Source organism: Solanum tuberosum, unplaced genomic scaffold (genome assembly GCF_000226075.1).
Source record: "Solanum tuberosum cultivar DM 1-3 516 R44 unplaced genomic scaffold, SolTub_3.0 scf00087, whole genome shotgun sequence".
Classification (NCBI taxonomy): domain Eukaryota; kingdom Viridiplantae; phylum Streptophyta; class Magnoliopsida; order Solanales; family Solanaceae; genus Solanum; species Solanum tuberosum.
The window spans coordinates 1,001,950-1,023,155 of NW_006239017.1; the positions used below are offsets into that span (position 1 = coordinate 1,001,950).

Sequence of the window (21,206 nt, forward strand, 5' to 3'; positions counted from 1 at the left end):
TTACACTCTGTTCTGTCAGCCACATAATATTCTTATATTATTCTAATATATACAAACTATCTTTTCTTATTTTTGAAATTTATTTCCTTCTGCTATTAAAAGAGCCATATTTGCTTTTAGTTTTATATTCAGCATTTATTTTAGGGCTGAATTTGGGATCCGAAAAACTGATTAAAAGGTGAAACATTCGAGCTCGAACTCGAACTCGAAACCTCTTATTATGGATGAGAGTGATCATGTATAAATATCAAACATATGTAAATTATTAAGAATTTAAATATTCATTACTCGAATCATTTCAAGACAATTCTAGTGTATTTTCACAAATGAGGTTTGAATATGATAGAGTGCTAACCTTTGCCTCAACCTAGTAGAGATAAAGAGATTGGTTTCGAAAGATTCTCAACTCAAATAATGCATATTAAAGCTAGTAGAAACAAAAAATACATAATCAAAGAAGAAATAGTAAATCATAAGAAAAACATTATATAACATTCGTTTGGTAGAGTGTATTAGGAAAAATAATGCATGCATTAGCCTTGTGTATTACTAGTACCTTGTTTGGTACTCTTTTCCAACCTATGTATAACTAATGTTAGTTATACATTCTATTGTGTATTAAGCTGTGTATTGCTAATACCATGGATATTTAGGTATTAGCAAAACAATGGTTTTAATGCATGCATTAACTTAATTAAAGACTCAATTGCCCCTCAAAACCTTTTTTACATCTTTTCTATCATAATAGTGGAGGGTATCTTTGTAAATTAATTTTTTATGCAATGCATGCTACTTTTTAATACATCAAACCAAACAACGCATAAAAACCTATGTATAACTAATGCAAGCATAACTAATACATGCATTGCTAATGCAAGTATTACTAATACACTCTATTTAGCATTATTCTTAAACACTCTACCAAACGACTTAGAGAAAAAGAATGATAACAACAACCAAATAATACAATAATTGCAACATAAGAAACAATAAATAAGAACATGAATCTAAGAACAAGCCAGAACTACAAGAATAACACTATTACTATTACTACTACTAATACGGAAGGGAAAACATCTAGTAGTGTACCAAACTACCACCAAGCCTAACCAACACGAAAACAATACAATCCACAATTACATTTCTACCCAAATTCACAATCTCTACATCCTTCTATGTAAGGTCATATACTCAATAAACTGAAAATGGATCATATGTTGTTTAATCATCTCTCCTTAATACTGTTTTGGCCTATCTCTACTTTTTCTTACGCGGACACATTAAAAAATTATATTAAAAATATAAGACCATAACTTTTTATAACAAAGGATTTTTTTCAAAAAATATTACTGTTATATTAGTAAAAAATTTATTTTAAAGGAAATACTGATATATGAAATGTTTAATTGGACAACCATGTCCCATTTCCAGACCTGAAATATTTCCTCTGGCCGGACAAAAGTGAAAGGGATTTAACCAAAGATTACTCTTCGCATTGTTGAACACCCAAAGAACAGCGAAGAAAGGATAAAAAATTGAAGAATCTGCAAGAGAAGAGAAGAAAAAAGCGAAAAGTTCAAAATCAAAATGCTCCCATTTTGTTCTAATGTCAATTTGGAGCTCCGTTTCAGTTGAATGTGATGTTTTGTTGACGATGTTATCAATTGGGTATTGTTTGGTTGCCAGAAATATATATTATCCTTCTCCTTCGATTCGTGAGTTGCCATTTTCACTCTTTATGATTCTTTCCCTTTTCAGATTCTTCCCCATTTTAACCCCTTTTCAATTCTTGTTTTATTTTTATTTTTATTTTTAAAATCTGTTTTTTAATCAGTATATGTTCTTTGAACTCTTGTTGTTTCAATTTTTCCTAGGTTTGGAAAAAGTTGAGATCTTTGAATGGGTTTGTGGAAAATCTAGCTAGGGTTTTTTGGTTTTTAAGAAAATTTTGGAAATCGTTCAATTTCTTCATTGGAATTATCGACATACACTATGCAGCTTTTAATTCTATATAGTTGTTTGTTGTTAATGAACTTATGTTCAACTTACTGTACATGATTTTTTTCTTGAAATTTCTTGTGATTCTACAATCCTTACGTTATTTGGGGGTAAATGTGAGATAGCATAATATGGGTATTTTGTACTTCTGAGTCAATCAACACCCAAGTTGGTCCACGTTTGATATTGTATTTTTGTGCACTTTGGATGTGTTGTCAACTTCTGGAATAGTGTTCTGAACTTACTATTGCACTTTTTGTTATTGGCTTCTCAATATATTACTGTTTTCTTTGTTCTTTATTCAGGTTGGGTTGAATATTGTTTGTAGCAGTTGACTACTGCAAGATTTTTGAGTTCTCCATTGTATCAATGGCGGACTCTACATCTTTAGATGTGATACTGGAATTTCTGCGGAAGAACAAGTTTACAGAGGCAGAGGCTACTTTGCTTGGTGAGATGAATAAACGTTCTGACCTGAATGGTGTGGTAGAGAAGCTTACTCTAGAGGATGAAGAGCTGAGCAGATCATTAGAAGAAAATGGGGGCAAAGCAACTGTGGAGAATCTTGGAATGGCTTGTCGAAATGGTGGGGAGGTTTTCAAGGAGTCAAGTTCGAGGAGCAGTGATGAAACTTTAAAGGAGCTTATTGTTAAGGAGATAGAGTGTGGGATTGGGAGAAATGGCTCAGACTGCAAATTGAAAAATGTTGCGTTTGTTGGGAAGAAGAAGGAAAATAATGAATCTGTTGGGTCATACAACAAAACCTTCAGTGCTTGCAACAATGCTGAGGATACTATGATTGATATGTACTCGTGGAACTACAATCCTAGTGGTTCTCTTGTGTTGTATCAGAACAATGGTGGAACTAGTGCTGCCAAGGATTTTTCAGGCTTGGTACATAATCCCAGTAATGGTTCTCTTGTGTCGCATCAGAGCAATGGTGGAAGTAGTGCTGCCAAGGACTTCTCTGGCTTGGTGCATAGTGGGAAGTTGAGGTTAAATTTGTCTGAGGTCTTAGAGTGTGGAAAATCTCATGCAAAATCTGGGGAGGATGTCAGTTTTTCTGGTGAAAAGAGAATGTCGTGGCCTGGAAGTACCAGCAAAGACAATGTGGAACCAAAGCATGGAAGTCAAAATAGTGAACTCAAAGAGGCTAATCAGCAAATTAAACTAAACGGGACATCCAAAGATATAATTATTACTAACTCTAGGTACGAAAGTGATGAATCGACTAACCTTTCATCCAACCCTTGGAAAGATTGCTCAGCTGAAACTGTTTTCCCATTCCCCAAAGAAGATGTTTCCACAAGTTATGATCACAATATTGGTACTGGTGGTAACAAATTAGGTAAAAGGATAACAGACGGTAATGATGTTAGGAATACAATTAAAGAGCAAGTGGATGAGGTGGGAAGAGCTTTCTATCTGGGAAAGACACCAGGAAGTGAACCAAAAGATTTCAGCGGCTTAGGCTTTTCGCTTATATCTGAGAGCCAGAAAGAAGAACTACCCAGGTTGCCACCTGTTAGAATCAAGTCAGAAGAGAAGTCCTTCAATATTCATTGGGAGGAAAAATTTGAACGAGATGGACCTGACTCAAAGATTACAAATGGTGACAATACATATGTCATAGGCTCATTTCTAGATGTTCCTATTGGACAAGAACTTACCAATTCAGGTTTGCATGTCTAGCACTAATTTTATCTTGTAGTTTTGGACAAAAAACTTAGCCTGTTCTTTGGAGATACTAAAATTGCTAAATTGCTCCTAAATTCTCAGAGGGAAATTGTCTCAAAGATTGAATGAAGTTATACTAAATGTGGCCCTGAAAGCGTTGTTCAGATTAGAAAACCAAAAAAAGATGCAATTTAGAGGGAATAAATGATATTTACCTTCTGTTAAAAAATATATGCTTCCAAGTCATTAACCTTTGTATTTTTTTGTTTAGTACTGACTACCTATGTATTCTAGGACTCTATATCAGATGGACTATTAAATGATATTTGCCTAGGTTGCTTAGTCATTGTCCTATTGTAGTACTGTTTCCTATGGCTGGTGTGAGGGGAGGGTCTTGTCTTATCTTGCCATTGATGGTTTGTATTGGTATTCAGCTGCTTGTCCTGTGGACTGTGCAGCATTCTAAATCTTTTTTTAGGGAATAAAATATCTTGTTTGTGATTGTTCCACCAAGTTTTGAACCGTGCATAGCTCAGGGATTTCGGGGTTATCAAGAAAAATCTTGTCTGTGATTGTCGTCCTACCAAGAAAATAGAAAGGGACTCTTGAATGTAAGTTTTTCAGTACTTTTTGAGACGACATAAATTTAACTTTCTTCTCTTCCTCAGTTTTGGGTTCTGAGGTAGTTCTCTAAATTTTTTTGACTTGATGATGTTGTCTACTTACCCTCGTGTTATGTTTTTTTTTTAACTTATCTATGTCAGTTTGATTGATGTCTTGTGGAATAATCATCATTGTCTTAACTGATCACCAGGTGGAAAAAGGATTGGTGGAGGCAGTTGGTTGTCTGTGAGTCAAGGTATTGCTGAGGACACTTCTGAGCTTGTTTCTGGTTTTGCAACTATTGGTGATGGATTGAGTGGATGTGTTGACTTCCCCAATGAATACTGGGATTCTGATGAATATGATGATGACGACGATGTTGGCTATACGAGACAACCTATTGAAGATGAATCCTGGTTTTTAGCTCATGAAATTGATTACCCTAGTGATAATGAAAAGGGAACAGGACATGGGAGTGTTCCAGATCCTCAAAGAGGAGAAAACAAAGAAGATGATGAGCAATCTTTCGCAGAGGAAGATTCCTACTTATCAGGTGAGAGATATTTCCAATCAAAGAATGTTGATGCAGTTGGCTCTTCAGATGATCCTGTAGTGCTTTGTGAAACTGAAATGTATAGGAGAACTAACATGGGTGCCCAATACGACAGACAGTTGATGGATGAAGAAGAACTGAATTTGATGTGTGTAGAACCTGTTTGGCAGGGATTTGTTACTCAAACAAGTGAACTTGCCATGTTAGGGGATGATAGGGCCTTGAATGAGTGTGAAAGGCCCCAACTGGATGATATTTACGTGGACGGTGATCAGCATGGTTCAGTTAGGTCAATTGGTGTAGGTATTAACAGTGATACTGCTGATATCAGTAGTGAAGTGCATGAAAGTTTTGTTGGAGGGAGAGGTCAGGGGGATATAGGGTATTTCCATGATCACGATGCCAGTATTGGTGGGGCTAGACACATACCCCCTGATTCAGATAAGCCTTATTCTGAGATGAGAAACAGAAATGAGAAAACAGCTAAGCAGAGATCTGACAAGTTTGTCTCGGGTACTGATAAAGGAGGATCTGTACAAACAAATCACTTACATGGAGGATTCTCATTTACCCTTCCCGGAGATGGTCAGTTGATTCATACAAGCTCGAGTAAATCTTTATGGTCAAGCAAGGGCAATGCTATTATCACTGATGAAGCTCATGACAGTCTGATTGCAAATGATGACATGCTTGGCTCTTTGAGGCCCAAAAGCAACGAGTCATCACCTATCAAGAGCTCAAGAGATGAACGCAACAAAATTGCTGTAGGATCAATTAATTCTAGCCCTTCATCTCTTTCAAATTATGGTTATGTAGAACGGGAGCATGTGAAGAAAGAAGAGGACACACAAATAGCCAGAGCAAGAGTGGAAGATTTGGGGCAGTCATTGGAGGATGAGGAAGCAGTTGCTGTTCAGGAACAAGTCAAGCAGATCATGGCTCAGGAAGAGGAATTTGAAACTTTTGAACTTAAGATTGTGCATAGGAAAAACAGGCATGTTCAATCTCTTGTTGCCTTTTTTGAATTAGAGTGGACATAATGCTTGTTATTTGATTTTAATACCCGTGATTTGATATTATTCCAGACTGAAGGAAACTGCTTCATATATGCAGTTAGAGTCTTCATCTTTGGTACTCCTTATATTGGTTTTCTTAAGTGCTGCACTGATCATGATAGATTTAAACTGTGATAAGGGAGAGGTTGTTTACTAAATACATTAGAAACATGTACTTTATTAGGGATGTGAAGATATAGTAAGTCAATGAAAAGCTCTCCCATAGCTCTGGGGGCTCTTGTTGTTGACATATCTTGTGCTCTATGAAGAGACAAAGAACTTTTTAGCATGCTTTGACAACATAGTGAAGTTAAGCAGTCATCACTGAAACCAGTGGAAGCGAAGTCTCCTTAAGAGTACTGCTGGCATGAGATCTGAGATAGGTACTTTTTTTTTCGGGGATAGATGGAGGCTGATCATGCAGGGTCAATTCAGCCTATGCACCATGAACCATCAGAATTAGCCAAAAAGTGACTTTTCCCCCTTTTTTAGAAGGTAACATTTGTATGTATTGACTAAATCAGTACATAGGTTGTACACAAAACCATATTTACAATCATAGCAAAAAACAAGAAAACCTGATCCAAAATCCTAACCAGAACCTAGGATATCTATGATAGAATCAGTGTCTTCTCGGTATATCTGTGCGCACCTGGTAACATATTCCCTTTTGATTATTGCAATCCTTATTGGAACTTTTTTTAGCTGAAATTTTATGTTTACGATAGACAAAAAGTTCAAAATATCATAAATTTTTTGTTGGGCCTTATTTATGCTGAAAAAAAGGTGCAAAGCGAATTTTGTATGTTTTTATGTAGATAAATATTCAGTTTTAATTATATAGGGCTCATGACAAAGTTATATTTCATGATCTTATATTCCTCTGAATCTGAAGGGGAAGAATGTATTAGATGTCAGAGGGAACTTATGTTTTGATTTCGGCATTAAATTCAACATTCATGCTCATTACTAAGGGGTCGTTTGTTTGATGGTTTGGAATAATAAATTTCTGCATCAAATCCCACATAAGATAATGTCGTATAAGAAAAAAAAATCACTGCATGATTAATGCAGCATTTAGTTGTCAGTATTAAATAATAATTGAATTAAAATATGCAGGAATCTGTGTGTTATTTTATTTGGGATAGAATGTGGAATAAGAACATGATTCTTCCTATCTGTAAAAGGCTCCAAGCCTTGTTGGACAAAATTACCTTGTACTTGTGTTGGTGGGGTGGTAGTAGGTATCCCATGAAATCAGCCAAGGTGTGCACAAGCTGGTCCTAACACCACAATTATAAAAATAAAAGAGTGTGGAATAAGAACATATGTATTAACAATGTGGGTATTAAGCTATTTAAAGAAAAAGTGTCCTTTTAAATAAGTAGTTCAATTATAAGTTATAACTATCTTGTCATTATTAATCAATGCATAACAATCCCTTCATTATTTATCGTTGCATTAACAATCCTTGCTCTATAATCCATTTATGATTAGTATTTGAACCAAACAACCCCAAAGATTTTTGCTAGTCTACAGTTGTTAATAAGATTTTTGGTTGTGTTTGGATGTTAGGCGATAGTTGCCTGCTTAAAACTGTATTTCGTGCCCAACAAATACAGGGTCTCTTAGTAATTGGACTATGCAATGTTCCTTTAGGGTGCATGATAAGTTGTTGGTTTTTGAACATAATGTATTCTTGTATTAAATCTAGACACCCTTACAGATATGATATTCATGCATTAACAAAACTGTGCTTCTCTCTGCTATATCCATGTACATCTCTGTAGCCAAATTTATTACTTGATCTTGGTTAGAGACTGGGTGATTCAGATTAATAATAGCTATGAAGGGAGCTGTAGAAGTTTGTATGCTTGGCTTGAACTGTATTTACTTGATGGTATTCCACTGCAGTCTTTGAGAAAAGATGAGAGGCTTTTGAAAATTCTTTGGGAACTGTGATCTTTACCTCTGTAACTGGATCACTTCCATTTAGCTACTAAGAACTTCCAGATTAATTTATAATTTCCGACTTTCCTTATGCACTGGGTGTAGATGAAACTGGCTAGTGACTTAAAGAGAGTTTTGTCTATCTGTTTGATTGTAACTAGTCAGACATTTTTACTTCAGCAAGACATGTTTTAACCTTGTAAATGTCTCTATATATGTTTCTGACTTATTTCTGTATTACCTTTGGAAAATATACCTTTGCAGGTTTCTCCAGCTTAAGTTAGAAGCTTTCTTTCCACTGTTGTCTCTTCATGCATGTTCTGAATTTTCCCTTATAAAATGAACATTTTTTTTAATTTTCTTTACCTCAAATAGTTTTTATTTTTCTGGATTTGATGTTTTTTTTTGGTGGTTAATGAAGTTATTTTATTTTTGAACTCAGAACTGGGTTTGAGGAGGACAAAAGTTTCCAGGTTGTTTTAAATTCAGTTATAGCTGGGCGATATCAAGTCACTGAGTATCTTGGATCTGCTGCATTCAGCAAAGCGGTACAAGCACATGATCTTCATACAGGCATGGATGTCTGTGTTAAGATTATAAAGAACAACAAAGATTTTTTTGATCAGAGTCTTGATGAAATAAAGCTTCTCAAATTTGTCAATAAGCATGATCCTGCCGACAAGTACCACCTACTTCGGTTGTATGATTATTTTTATTATCGAGTAAGTGAAAATTTTGTTGTTTTACAATTTTTGTACATCTTACTGTTTTATGCTAGTGGAAATATTCTTGCTGCAAACCTTTGTGCAACTTTTGAATAGAATTGTTGCTTTTTATCCCTAGCTTGCATACAACGGGATAGTGGTCAGTGGAATTTTTGTTTTCGAAAATTATAAAGAGATCTGTTGTGCTACTATCAACTTCAAAAGTGCTGTTCTGCAATACTAGCTCCATAAATATTGAATCTCTGTTTGGTTAACACCATCAATATGTCTTAATGAAGTAGGGAAATCTCCTGCCAGGATAGTCTGCAAGATAAATCATGATCGTTCTTTGTGCATGTGTAGATGTTGAGGAAGGCAACCTAAGTTCATAATTTTCTCATCAGACTAATATGGTGTTAACCAGATCATTTTATTGACTTTCCCCTTGTAAAACTAGATTGTTCTGAACCTTGGGAATAAACTTTGACAGTGTAAAGTTCAGCCCTGATACAGTCTGATTGCTCAAGAGAGGCGAGCATGTCTAAGCATCTAGCTGTTTTTGCGAGGTTTTATCCATAAATTGATATAGACTTGACTAAATGAAAAGCGTGTGCTGTACTGTATGCTTGATGCTACTTGATATTTGTGGCAGACATCTTCGGCCAAACTTAATATGACATAGTTTAAAAACAATATCTTCTGTAATCCAATATGAAGAGGGAAGAAATATTGATCTGCACTTGATATGCCTCTTGAGCTTATGCAATACTGTGGTATACTTCACATTTATGTATTATTCTGAATGTAAGCTAAAGAAGCTCTTGATCACGGAAATTTGGCACTGATCTTTGTGTCTGTGTTCAGGAGCATTTGTTAATTGTATGTGAACTACTGAAGGCCAATTTGTATGAATTCCAAAAATTCAATAGAGAAGCTGGTGGAGAAGTCTACTTTACCATGCCAAGACTGCAGGTTTGTTGGATCAAAATATTTATAGATATTTGATGCTAATGGTATCTCATGTAATGAATTTCATATTTACCTGTTGTGCAGTCAATCACAATTCAGTGTTTAGAGGCTCTTCAGTTCTTGCATGGCCTTGGGCTCATACATTGTGATTTGAAGCCCGAAAACATATTGGTGAAAAGCTACAGTAGATGTGAGGTGAAGGTAATTGATCTGGGTAGCAGTTGTTTTGAAACAGATCATCTTTGTTCTTACGTCCAATCAAGGTCCTACCGTGCACCAGAAGTTATTTTAGGGCTTCCTTATGATAAAAAGATAGATATCTGGTCCCTTGGCTGCATTTTGGCAGAACTTTGCACGGGCAATGTAAGTTTTTTTTTTCTTTACACACTCCTCATAATGATTATTATATCTGTATATTTATTGTCAACATGATTTTATATTGGGGTATGCTGTCCATTATACCTGCATTCTGGTAGTTCTTGAGTATCTTTTCCCTTTTTTTCATTTTATACCCCTTCCCCGTTCTCCTAGATTGATGAATTTGACAAATGCAAAGCTGCAAACATCATTATGTTTTGGAGTTATCCCCTAGGCCTTTGGTACAGTAAGAGCATAGCGCGTGATGTGTGGGTTAGGTGCACATCACAAGTCAAATATTTTGGCAGACAAAAATCTGGAATTTAAGTAGAGACAGATAAAGAGACTGACCTATTATCCACCAAGTTTCAAACATGTGTTATTGACTTTCGGGGATTACTCGGTTATCAAACGAATTTATGTCCTTGGAGTTACTATTGGTATCAAATCTTTCAGAAGCCCTAGTAATTGTTGGCAATTGGCATGTCATCTTAATATGAAATAAGTTTGTTAGGAGGACACTGAGACCATTCTTCGATCTTGCTGCTTATCGCTGTACTCCTATCTTATGTTAGAATCAGAAGAAACCAATATCTGACTTGCAAGAAGAATTGTGTTTGGGTTTGATATTTCTAACCAGAGAAAATCTTCATAAGAACTAAGACCTTGTGAAGATTCAAAAACTTTATTTCTTTTTTTTTGAGAAAGTTAACATTTTATAGACAAGATACACCAATAGTGTATTCTAGTAGTAGTTACATCTGGGATTTACAGTAAACAAAACCAAAGAAATCTACCACCTATATCCCTCCTAAACTATCTAGAAACTGAGTAATATCCTCCACCTTTTTGGGGGGTACATAGTTACACCAAAAAAAAAAGGTTATAAGACAATTCAACTTCAGACTTTGGAAAGGGATGCTCTTGTTTTCAAAACATCTTTGGTTCCTCTCCCTCCATATTGTCCACCAGATGCAAACAGGGACAATCTTCCATCTCTCTTTGTGGTCGGACAAATTTCCTTCACTATTCCAGTGTGTTAGAGCTTCGGAGGTATGCCTTGGCATGGACCAACTGATACCCCTTAAGTTAAAAAACACCTGCCACAGTTTCTCTGTCACTCTACAATGGATGAAGAGATGGTCAGTCTGTTGAAAATAGAGGTCGGATCCTTCATGAATTTTAAGATTCGGGGGATATGGATGCAGAGATTTGGCTAAAAATAATTCAAGATATCTTGAAATAGTCATAAAACCTAAATTTTGAGATATTATGTGGAAAACTTTAGGAGAAGATATTGTTTTAAGGGGTGAATCCTGGAAGGGGATAAAAAGAGAGAGACGTAAAATTTATATATAGATGGTATTCCATTTTCTTCAATTTTACCTTAGCTTTTGCTTTGATTACAAAAATCATTGAATCTGTTCGGAGTTTCTCCTTTCGATTTTGGTCAAAGAACTCAAAATCGTTTGACCAGATTGGGTACGGATCCCACAGCCATGTCGTGTCGACATGGATGCAGCACCAAAAGTGAAGAGTCCTAGCAACTTTGCTTAAAATGAAATTTGTATTATTTGATGTTCGTATTTGAAATATCGACCAACTGTAATTTGATGTCTGTTTTGAATTTTACTAGTGGGGTTTTATAGGAATTTTCCCATTTTTGCAGGTCCTTTTCCAGAATGACTCTCCTGCCACGTTACTTGCAAGGGTACTTGGTATCACAGGTCCGATTGACCAAGAGATGCTTGTCAAAGGACGAGACACTTACAAATATTTCACCAAAAATCACATGCTATATGAACGAAATCAGGTAAAGTTTCTTCTCCTTTTCCACTCTTTATTTCAGTTTTTTTTTTTTTTCCTTTTGTTTTTGGGGTGAACCCCTGTTTCCCCAGGTCTCATTTTTAAGAGATCAATTTGTCTAGTGACATATTAAGATCAATGTTTTCATGTATCAACGACTCGATCTATTTGGAGGTTATTTAACCATGGATCCAGTTTTTTTAAAGAAAAATCAGTTTCAAAAAGGTTATTTAACATGGATCCTTCCTTTACCTTGATGTACCCATGTCCAATGGGTATGACATGGTATGGATGTTGCATAATGATACTTAAAAATTGGCTAAAAGTTAGCAACAAAAAAAAAACGCACCATAGACTTGCATCCTTAGAGGATATGTACCTGTTCCCGAGTCCATGTACATAGTTTCGAGGACAGCATATATTATTCTGTGAAAAGGCCTTTGGTTTTGCCAGTTCTGTATCTACTAAATATTTCCTTAAGTTGAGCTTCAACTGAGATCTAGAATCTGCAACCCAGTAAACATCATTGTTGGAGTCCCTTTGGATTCTTTGTTTTATATATGAATTGGTTAATTATTTGAATGCAACTTTGGCCGGAAAAAAATGAAATTGGATATAATACAATGTCAAGATAATCAATTCCTCTTTCTTTCTTCTTTCTCTTTATAGGAAACAAACAGAATGGAATACTTAATACCCAAAAAGACATCCTTGAGGTATCGATTACCAATGGGAGATCAAGGTTTCGTTGATTTTGTGGCTCATCTTTTAGAAGTTAACCCAAAGACGCGGCCTTCTGCCTTGGAGGCTCTAAAACATCCATGGCTATCATATCCATATGAGCCAATATCATCGTGAATTATATGAGATCTCTTGGCACTAAAGGTGTTTTCTATTGCTTCGATTTGGATTCTCCAGTGATGATATATGAAGAAAGTTGTCCAAGCTGGGTTGTATTTCTAGCTAACACAAATAGAGTGTTATGTAACATTAAGATTTTCCGTTTCTTCCTTGTCTTTTTTTGGTCGCAGCAAATGCATTCTGTTTGTACATGATGTCTACTAATTCTTTTTAGGTATTTAGTGATAGCTTGTGAAATAGCCGCTTATCCAGGCTTTTGCTCAGTTGCTGCTACGTATCAGAATGAAGCAAAAGTACAAACATTTCGTGAAGATATAATATGCAAAATGCAACTTGATGTATTATTCTGAGTTGTGTGTTCACGTCCAGTAAATAGTTATTCAAGTTGAGCAGCAGGTGGGGTGCACCCACTGCGTACATACTACATGCAGATAGAGTAATGGTTCAAAACAGAATAGTAAACAGGAAGATACAACTTGTTATTGTAAAGCAATCTGCAAAAGAAAATTTCTGACTGCATTACATGAAGTTTATGACAGTAATGCACCTAGCTGTTGATACAAATTCATCTCTTCCTCGAATCAAATTATGTTCTCTTTCTCCCCAGAAACAGATCCGGTTAATGTATACTGACTATCATGAAGCTGTTAAGAAATAAAAGTGTAAAGAAAACACTAGTCAATTAGAATGCAGAATTAGCTCCCTTGGTTTTCCCTAACAACACGTCCTTGGCTTCGTTGATCTTGGAAGCAAGATAATGGCTGCCACCAGCGTCTGGATGATTTGCTACCATTACTCTCCTGTGAGCCTCCTTGATCTTCTGCAGGACAGCACTTTCCCTAGAAAGGAAAGAAATGGAACATAAGCAACTAATTTAATTGATTGATACATGTAGCTTTGTCGATCACGAGCTCAAAACAAAAGTGTGCCAGGAGCACCAATCTGCTTATAGAAAGAATCAATAGTTTACACTTAGAATGCATGAATTCAAGAAAATCTTCAAGACTGTCTGGTGTCAATACCTAATGATGAAATGGTAATAAAATGATTGACACATCAAGCATTTAAACAATTTAACCGTAAATTCCAGTAGTTAACTTGATTCCTCTAAAGACGAATGAATAGTAAGCATCTGAAAGTTACAAGTTGCAGACTTTCCTAAACAAATCCGGAACAAGTTAGCCATTTAAAGGATTTCAGAACTTGAAAAAGAGCACAAAAATAGAAAAGAAATACATGTTGGCATTACAAAAACAGAACTTAAAACAGGGTAAGATCATCACACCTAACTCCGAGAATCAATGCTGCTTCTCGCCTTGTCATATCCCGATCAAAGCCCCCAGGATAAAACATCCTCACTCGAGGTGCTGCTTTGAATGTTTGCCATGCTCTTATCAAGTATCTAGCTCCCAAAGCAGCAGCACCAATAGTAGTTCCCACAACTAATGGAGTTGACTGAAAAGAGAGAGCACGAAAACGCTTGGTACTATATCTAATAGATCAACCAAGTAGAACTTAAAGAGGAATAGTATGATTAACAAGAATAAGAAACAAAAGTCCAGATCCTTGCATAGCAAGGCAATCTCTTTTAGTGCTAAATTATAGAGCATATTATGTATAGCACCATAGTTCTTGTGGTAGCTAAGAAAACCCTTCCTAATAGACAGACATCCATTAACATAATATATAGCTCAAACAATTCTATATATACACCATCCAAGAATATTTAAGCAACAATAATTGAAGTAGAAAACAAAATATATTTTGAGGTTCAATTATTATGCAATTAAAAGTACTATACTTGAGAAAGAAAGCAATGATAATAATGATTTTGGCTGTCTCAAATGCGAAAAATTGTCCTATTTGTCTTAGCTAGAGTTTGATCGGAGTAGATTTTGAATATTTATTATCAAATATCCGTTTGATCATGAAATAGATTCCAAAAAGTTGGGTTTTTGGGAGTTCCACACACAAACTTCAAACTTTTTCCAAGTAAAATGTATGTCCAAACAAAACTGCAAATTTCAAAAACTCAAAGTTTCAAGTTTGCAACTTCAAAATTATATAGCCAAACATGAGCTTAATTTTAAGTTTAAGTCAAAATCTGGAAAAAGAAATTAGATTGAAATATTCACCAGCCAAGTTCACAAAGCTGATTTCATTGCATACAGAACTTTAACATGAATCCTAATTAAAAAACTATTTTATCACAGCAAAAACGATGAAATCCTAAACAGAAGAACAATATCAAGCAAAAAAAGAAATTCTTAAGGAAAGTGAAAGAAATAGAAGATTAATTACCATGAGAAAACTCGCAAGACTTCAACAATGATGAGATTCAGGATTTTCAATATGCAGTCAGCTGAGAAATTTGACACAAATTCACAATCAATTCGCTGAAAATAGCAAATTTCATCGTCGATGTTGGAACCACGGAGTTTATATAGATTGCCATGAAAAATGGCTTTTTGGCTTGGGCATCAAGAAATTTTAGACCCACCAACATGGCGGTTCGCGTTTTTAGTTCTAGAGGATTCTACTTGATGATGCACCCGGTTCACCCAATTTTAGCCGGTCCAATGTAATTAATTGGAAAAAAAAAAAAACTAAACAGGCCTATGAGGAAAAAGAAAGAGGACAGAAAATACCTAATTGTCCTAACAAAAAAACAATAAATAAATAACTAATTGACTATTTTTTTTTTTAAACGACATTAGGATTGACCATTTGCGAATGTTTTGTTACGGTATTCAGTACAACTTGATATTTTGTAACATTCACAAGCTGGGTTTGCTATGGAGGAAATTATTTCTGAGTTTTACGATTTGAGATTATGGAGGATACGAATTATGGTAGAATGTTATTGTTAATAGAGTATTATCTTGTCTTGCTTATCCTTTTTTACTATTTGTTGTAGTGTTTCTCTTGTAGTTTTATTGTCCTCAGAGTGCATAGATTCTGAATTTTGTAAATTTAGTTACTAGATGAAATTTATCTTGATCGATCACATGAGTAATCAGTCATATTATTTCGGTATATAGCAATTTATCAGTTAAATCATGATTATGGTGAACTAAGATCTTGATCTGAATGCGACTTGTATTCTATCTGAAACTATTTTCTATTGAGCTGAATCTAACAATGCGTTTTTATGCCATATATCACCTCTTGATACGTTCAATTGTCATATTCATAATTTGTCCAATACAAACAATAATAACAACATTCCCATTGTAATACTATAAATAGAATATGAAGAAAGTAGAATGTACGCGTATCTTATCCCTATCTTTGGAGGGATAGAAAATTATTTTCGATAGACCCACACACATAATAAAACAGAATTTGATCAACATGTAATTTTATAGTAAAAATCTTCTGATCTAATAAATCAACAACAATAATAACTAACAATTATTCAATATGATCCACTCACATTCAGGTCAGTATATGTCGTTTCAAAAATAAAATTTAAACATGTTTTTATTTTTTTTAATATTGTTTGTTCCATATCAGAAACAATTACTAGTATTAATTTCAAATTTAAGCTGCATGAATAAATGCCTACTCATTTTTATTTTGATAGCGGTCCCTTGAATAGAGTCTGAAATAGAAGTTAGAACAATAGCTAATAAAAAAATTCATACGCGGAGGAATTGGATTTGATCAAGGTCGCTCTGTCTCATCGGAATCGGAGATCGGAATTCTCCTTCAAGTGTTCGCCTTTGCCGGCGGTCCGATCTCCGACAGTTCAATGATCACCATTCCATACTTGACTGCCTTGTCCACCTATTTCAGCTATGGCTTGCTCTTTGCCTTTGGCCAATTTCGTGATTTCTTCAGAAAAATATTCGATTGGTGGAACGCCAGTAATCTTCAGGTATGTTTGTATTTCTATTTCTATAATGTCCGTCCTGCTCTTAAATGCGCGTCTCTGCGTTTGATTCATGGCATTTCAACTATGGTTAGTTCGTGTTTAAAATTAATGGCAGGGATATGCACCTATCTGCTTAGGACTCGAAGATTTCTATATCCGTCGGTTGTATCTTCGCATTCAGGTAATTATCATACAGCATTTTACAACACTTGTTGCAGAATTGTGATGGTTTATGCTTGAATTAGTATAATTGTGTTAATTCGATAGCTGTCTAATGCTAAATGAGAATCTATAATTTGTTCATATATTTTGCTTCGTTTTATCATAGGATTGTTTTGGAAGGCCAATATGCAGTCCTCCTGATGCTTGGTTTGACGTGGTAGAGCGTGTATCCAATGATAATAACAAGACACTAAAGTTAGTATACGTCACTTGCTTCCATTTGATCTTTTTCTTTAACTTTCTGAAAAATGCTTCCTCCATTTTGTGGTTCTTTGATTGTTCTGTTTAATACTATAAGAGAACTATGTGTATATGAAGTTACTACAGCTTGACTGGTGATGTATGAATATTTCTCTGTTGTACAATGTAAGATATATGGTTAGTAGTTAGTGTTTTGAAACATTGTTTTTAATGCTCAAAATTCTTTTTATGCAGTCGGACCACAAAAGTTTCAAGGTGCCTGAACTTGGGATCATATAATTACCTTGGTTTTGGTGCTTCTGATGAATATTGTACCCCACGTGTTATTGAGTCTTTGAAAAGATTTTCCGCAAGCACATGCAGTACCCGTGTTGATGGAGGTAGGCATGATCTCATTCAATTTTGTACTATGCATCTTTCCTGCATAAGTAAACATTGTTTATGAAAATTGTCTTGTCAGGCACCACAACGCTACATAGTGAATTGGAAGTGTGTGTGGCTAATTTTGTTGGAAAACCAGCTGCTATTGTTTTTGGTATGGGTTATGTAACAAATTCAGCTATTCTTCCTGTCTTGATTGGAAAGGTATAGAGTCATAAAAAGTTATGTTCTTGTTTTATAATAGGTATTTTATTTGCTTTTTGATTACAGTCATTTGCAGGGAGGTTTGATCATCAGTGATTCTCTAAACCACAACTCTATTGTAAATGGTGCTAGAGGTTCTGGATCCAACATTCGTGTTTTTCAACATAACAGTAAGTATTCATGAGATTTCTTTTTCGTTTGAACAATAATGTTCAATGAGGTGTCCTATTTCATGTCCGTACTTTAAATTTCCATAATTTCTTTAGCACCATCACACTTGGAGAAAGTCTTGAGAGAACATATTGCTGAGGGACAACCCAGAACACACAGACCATGGAAGAAGATAATCGTTGTGGTCGAGGGCATATACAGTATGGAAGGGGAGCTTTGCCAACTCCCAGAGATTGTTGTGATATGCAAGAAGTACAAGGTAATATTGTGTTTGACGTCTCTTCCTGGAACTTCTTCGTTTAATTGACATGTCAATAATCTTTTAACTTTCTGCCAAGTTCTTTCTTATAATGATAGCATCTAGTTTATATGTATCTGCATTCTGAGGTTCTGGTTTGCTGATTTGCATGTGTCTAAATCTACTATCTAATTTTTGCAGGCATATGTGTATCTGGATGAGGCTCATAGCATTGGAGCAGTTGGAAGATCTGGAAGGGGAGTCTGTGAGCTTTTAGGAGTTGACACTGCTGATGTGGAGATTATGATGGGAACTTTTACAAAGTCATTTGGATCATGTGGGGGTTATATTGCAGGATCAAAGGTATGATTTTCACAAAAAATGCTACTGACTAGCTTTTTCATTGGTTGTGTTAAGCTTTCCAACCATTAGTTAGTTGAAGAACCGTTCCTGCATAACTTGGGATTTGCATCAAACCTCATATTTCTCAAGGATTACCTGATTGTATCTGCTTATTGCTGCCTCATTCTAACATTTCATTGGGTTTGAAATGAATGCTACTCCAACCATAGTGACAACAAAATTGTCAATTGGTAGCCTTAGTTGGTTGCCTGATTGATTAACATTGTAACTGCCATCACATTATGTATTGCCATTTTCTAGATACTCCTTTTTACATTTTCTTTTCTTAAGCTAATATGCTCAATCTTAGCATGAAAATCACATTATCACATAATCAGGTCAAACCTTGTCCAAAGAACATAGCAACCCAGTAAACCAGAGTATATTGGCACTTGAATGAAATCCCTATTTCCAGCTGATAATAAAACCAGTCTTCTAGGAAATTATATGTACTGCAGGCCTGCGGGCATTTCCTGTCTGATCTTCCAGTACAACCGATTTGATAGACTTTATCTAGATGATTTGTTTCATGGTTTCTGCCAGTGAACCACCTGAATGATTGATTCTTTAACTTTTTCTTTTCCACTTCAGTAGGATGTGTGTTCACAGAGCTTTTTCTTGTGGTAAATTTATGATGTCATCTATAAGAGGTGGCTTTGACATTTGATACAACAATATAGGAACTTATCGAATATCTGAAGTACACTTGCCCAGCTCATCTCTATGCCACATCAATATCACCTCCAGCTGCCCAACAAATAATTTCTTCTATCAAGGTTATACTCGGTGTAGATGGTTCTAGTAGAGGTCAGAAATTTCGTCCTGTAAAATGAAACTCTACTTTTTATTATATTCTTAATTCAACTCAACACTGGTATAGTGATAGTCTACTGATCATTAGAGCAGCTTTGGTTCTTATAGGGGCTCAGAAGCTAGCACAGATACGTGAAAATAGCAACTTTTTCCGCTCTGAATTACAGAAGATGGGCTTTGAGGTTCTGGGGGACAATGATTCTCCTGTCATGCCCATTATGCTCTACAATCCAGCAAAAATACCTGCTTTTTCACGGGAGTGTCTCAAACGAAAAGTACTGTTTTCTACTATGTTTCAGCTTCATCTAAACTAGAATTAGATCATTCTCCAATAAATGCTTACTCCTAATTTTTCCTCTTGTAATAATATTTTTATTTTCATATTCTACTACTATAGGTGGCAGTGGTGACAGTTGCTTTTCCAGCTACTCCTTTACTTTTGGCCAGAGCACGAATTTGCATATCTGCTGCTCACTCAAGGGATGATCTTATTAAAGCGCTCGAGGTTAGCTTGTACTTGCATTTGTTTTATCATTTCAGATGATGATCATGTTAAGTTATGCCCTACTGTCATCATACAAGCAACAATCCGGCACCAGAGATTCTGCTTATTGAGGGATTAACCTATTGTCATGCCAATACAAAACAAAAAAGAAGATTTAAACAGATTAGTGTGTATTTAGTGGCATATTAAAATCTTGAATGAAGATGATCTCCTGTGTTTCAATTAGTATTTCAGCTTATGTAAATCACACCTACCTGAAAAGAAAGGCAGTGTGGCCATTACTAGTGCAAGTGAATAGCTAGTAGCTTAGCAACTCTTGCTTTTGTCAGGTTATCAGCGAAGTTGGTGATCTAGTGGGCATAAAATACTTTCCTGCCGAGCCCAACAAAGAGCAGCTAGAAGCAAACAGAGTCAAGCTGGAATGAGTTAAGTTTCTGTTTTCCCCAGTTTCGCCAAAGGAGGTTCAGAATTGATTCAATCAAGCATGATACGTCTTTAGGATGAGAAGTTTTGACACTTTTTAACTTTTGTATAGAAGAGCCTTCGCGTACTACATGGGATAGCCTTATCTTTCTCTAATGCTTCACGAAAGAGATGCTGCAAAGTGTCAAGTCGTGGATAATTTGTTCTCTCAAAACTAAATAGAGAAATGACAGGATAAAGCAAATCTTCAATATTGACTCACAAATTGCTGAAGAAAATTTCATGTAAGGCGGAGAGGAAGGAAACTACACAGTAGTGAAAAGACAATAACAACACTGTAACAAGAAGAACAAGGAGCAAAAACATGAACGTTGATCCGAATGATCTTTGACTCATATAATTCAGCTTGCTATTGCCTATTATTTTTGTCTTTTCAGTTATTTGCTAGCATTAGTTTCTGGAAACTTGTTAGTCAAACTGTTAAAGAATGGACTTTCAGCTAATATGAAGGTTTGCCATGCTTGTGTACACAGTTTTAGAAGGTCTTGGTTCTTTGCTGTTAATAATTTGGAATTTTCTTATATGCCAGAATTTCATAGATGGACCAGTTGCTAATTTTATGGCATTTGCTCACTGGGTTAAAGGGGTACATATTTTAAGGAGTGGCCTAAAAGAAGGTTATGGCAAAATCATCCCCTGGAAAGTAAAATTTGCTGCTATGCAATGATTTATCAAAGGATTCCTTAGGCATTTCATGCTGAGACTGAAAGGTTGTATATATCTGCCCTTTCTCAACGCATTACTTTAGACAAAGACTTCATTGTTTCCTCTTTTCGGATGATAAATCTTTCTCGGGATATGGAGTGTGAATCAAACCAATTTTTGAATTGAAATTGAGATACTGATGCAAGTTCTTCCCTTCTGAATCAGATAGATTCATATCTGAAAGTGAGATTCATATCTGAAAGTGGTTGATAATAAGTTCTTTCAAAATTAACTATTTGCCCATTTGTGTTAGAGGTGTTCTAGGGATCGGATCGACTTGGAAAATGAAAAGATTTGTACAAGTTATATTTTCTGTTTCCATTTTGTGGAAAATTGTTAGGTATGAATATGTTAGATACGTGTGATTCGATTGGTGAAACAGTATCTCTCCCCAAAAACTTTTTTTTTTTTTACCACGCACAAAGAAAATATTTTGTTGCGCTTTGCTTCTCGTTCAAAGTGTGAACAACT

The 21,206-nt window shown here is 35.4% G+C and overlaps 3 protein-coding genes across 3 annotated transcripts; 2 read left to right on the plus strand and 1 right to left on the minus strand.

Annotated features, from left to right (window-relative positions):
- The first annotated feature begins 1,418 nt into the window (after positions 1-1,418).
- LOC102594326 (uncharacterized) lies at positions 1,419-12,874 on the plus strand. Its single transcript, XM_006347304.2, has 8 exons — positions 1,419-1,715; positions 2,304-3,676; positions 4,490-5,825; positions 8,279-8,558; positions 9,405-9,512; positions 9,594-9,872; positions 11,536-11,679; positions 12,342-12,874. The coding sequence occupies exons 2-8, from the start codon at positions 2,368-2,370 to the stop codon at positions 12,528-12,530; spliced, it is 3,645 nt and encodes a 1,214-aa protein (XP_006347366.1). The 5' UTR covers positions 1,419-1,715; positions 2,304-2,367; the 3' UTR covers positions 12,531-12,874.
- A 111-nt stretch (positions 12,875-12,985) lies between these two features.
- LOC102594658 (mitochondrial import inner membrane translocase subunit TIM14-3-like) lies at positions 12,986-15,065 on the minus strand. Its single transcript, XM_006347305.2, has 3 exons — positions 14,835-15,065; positions 13,819-13,988; positions 12,986-13,372 (listed from the first exon to the last, which is right to left on the minus strand). Exons 1-3 carry the CDS (start codon positions 14,835-14,837, stop codon positions 13,216-13,218), a joined length of 330 nt encoding a protein of 109 aa, XP_006347367.1. The 5' UTR covers positions 14,838-15,065; the 3' UTR covers positions 12,986-13,215.
- A 1,075-nt stretch (positions 15,066-16,140) lies between these two features.
- Positions 16,141-20,500, plus strand: LOC102594988 (long chain base biosynthesis protein 2a-like). Its single transcript, XM_006347306.2, has 12 exons — positions 16,141-16,413; positions 16,526-16,591; positions 16,739-16,827; positions 17,068-17,213; positions 17,294-17,418; positions 17,495-17,588; positions 17,685-17,848; positions 18,029-18,190; positions 18,910-19,036; positions 19,151-19,317; positions 19,440-19,547; positions 19,877-20,500. The coding sequence occupies exons 1-12, from the start codon at positions 16,288-16,290 to the stop codon at positions 19,970-19,972; spliced, it is 1,470 nt and encodes a 489-aa protein (XP_006347368.1). The 5' UTR covers positions 16,141-16,287; the 3' UTR covers positions 19,973-20,500.
- Positions 20,501-21,206: the final 706 nt, after the last annotated feature.

Excerpts from the sequence above, each read along its gene's own strand:
- LOC102594658 (XM_006347305.2), bottom strand. Across the intron at positions 13,373-13,818 it reads GCATTGATTCTCGGAGTTAG|GGAAAGTGCTGTCCTGCAGA; the intron begins GTGTGATGATCT and ends TTTCCTTTCTAG.
- LOC102594988 (XM_006347306.2), top strand. The coding sequence starts at position 16,288 with ATGATCACCATTCCATACTTGACTGCCTTGTCCACCTATTTCAGCTAT. Across the intron at positions 16,592-16,738 it reads GGTTGTATCTTCGCATTCAG|GATTGTTTTGGAAGGCCAAT; the intron begins GTAATTATCATA and ends GTTTTATCATAG. Across the intron at positions 19,548-19,876 it reads ATCTTATTAAAGCGCTCGAG|GTTATCAGCGAAGTTGGTGA; the intron begins GTTAGCTTGTAC and ends TGCTTTTGTCAG.
- LOC102594326 (XM_006347304.2), top strand. The coding sequence starts at position 2,368 with ATGGCGGACTCTACATCTTTAGATGTGATACTGGAATTTCTGCGGAAG. Across the intron at positions 5,826-8,278 it reads ATTGTGCATAGGAAAAACAG|AACTGGGTTTGAGGAGGACA; the intron begins GCATGTTCAATC and ends TTTTGAACTCAG. Across the intron at positions 9,513-9,593 it reads TTACCATGCCAAGACTGCAG|TCAATCACAATTCAGTGTTT; the intron begins GTTTGTTGGATC and ends CCTGTTGTGCAG.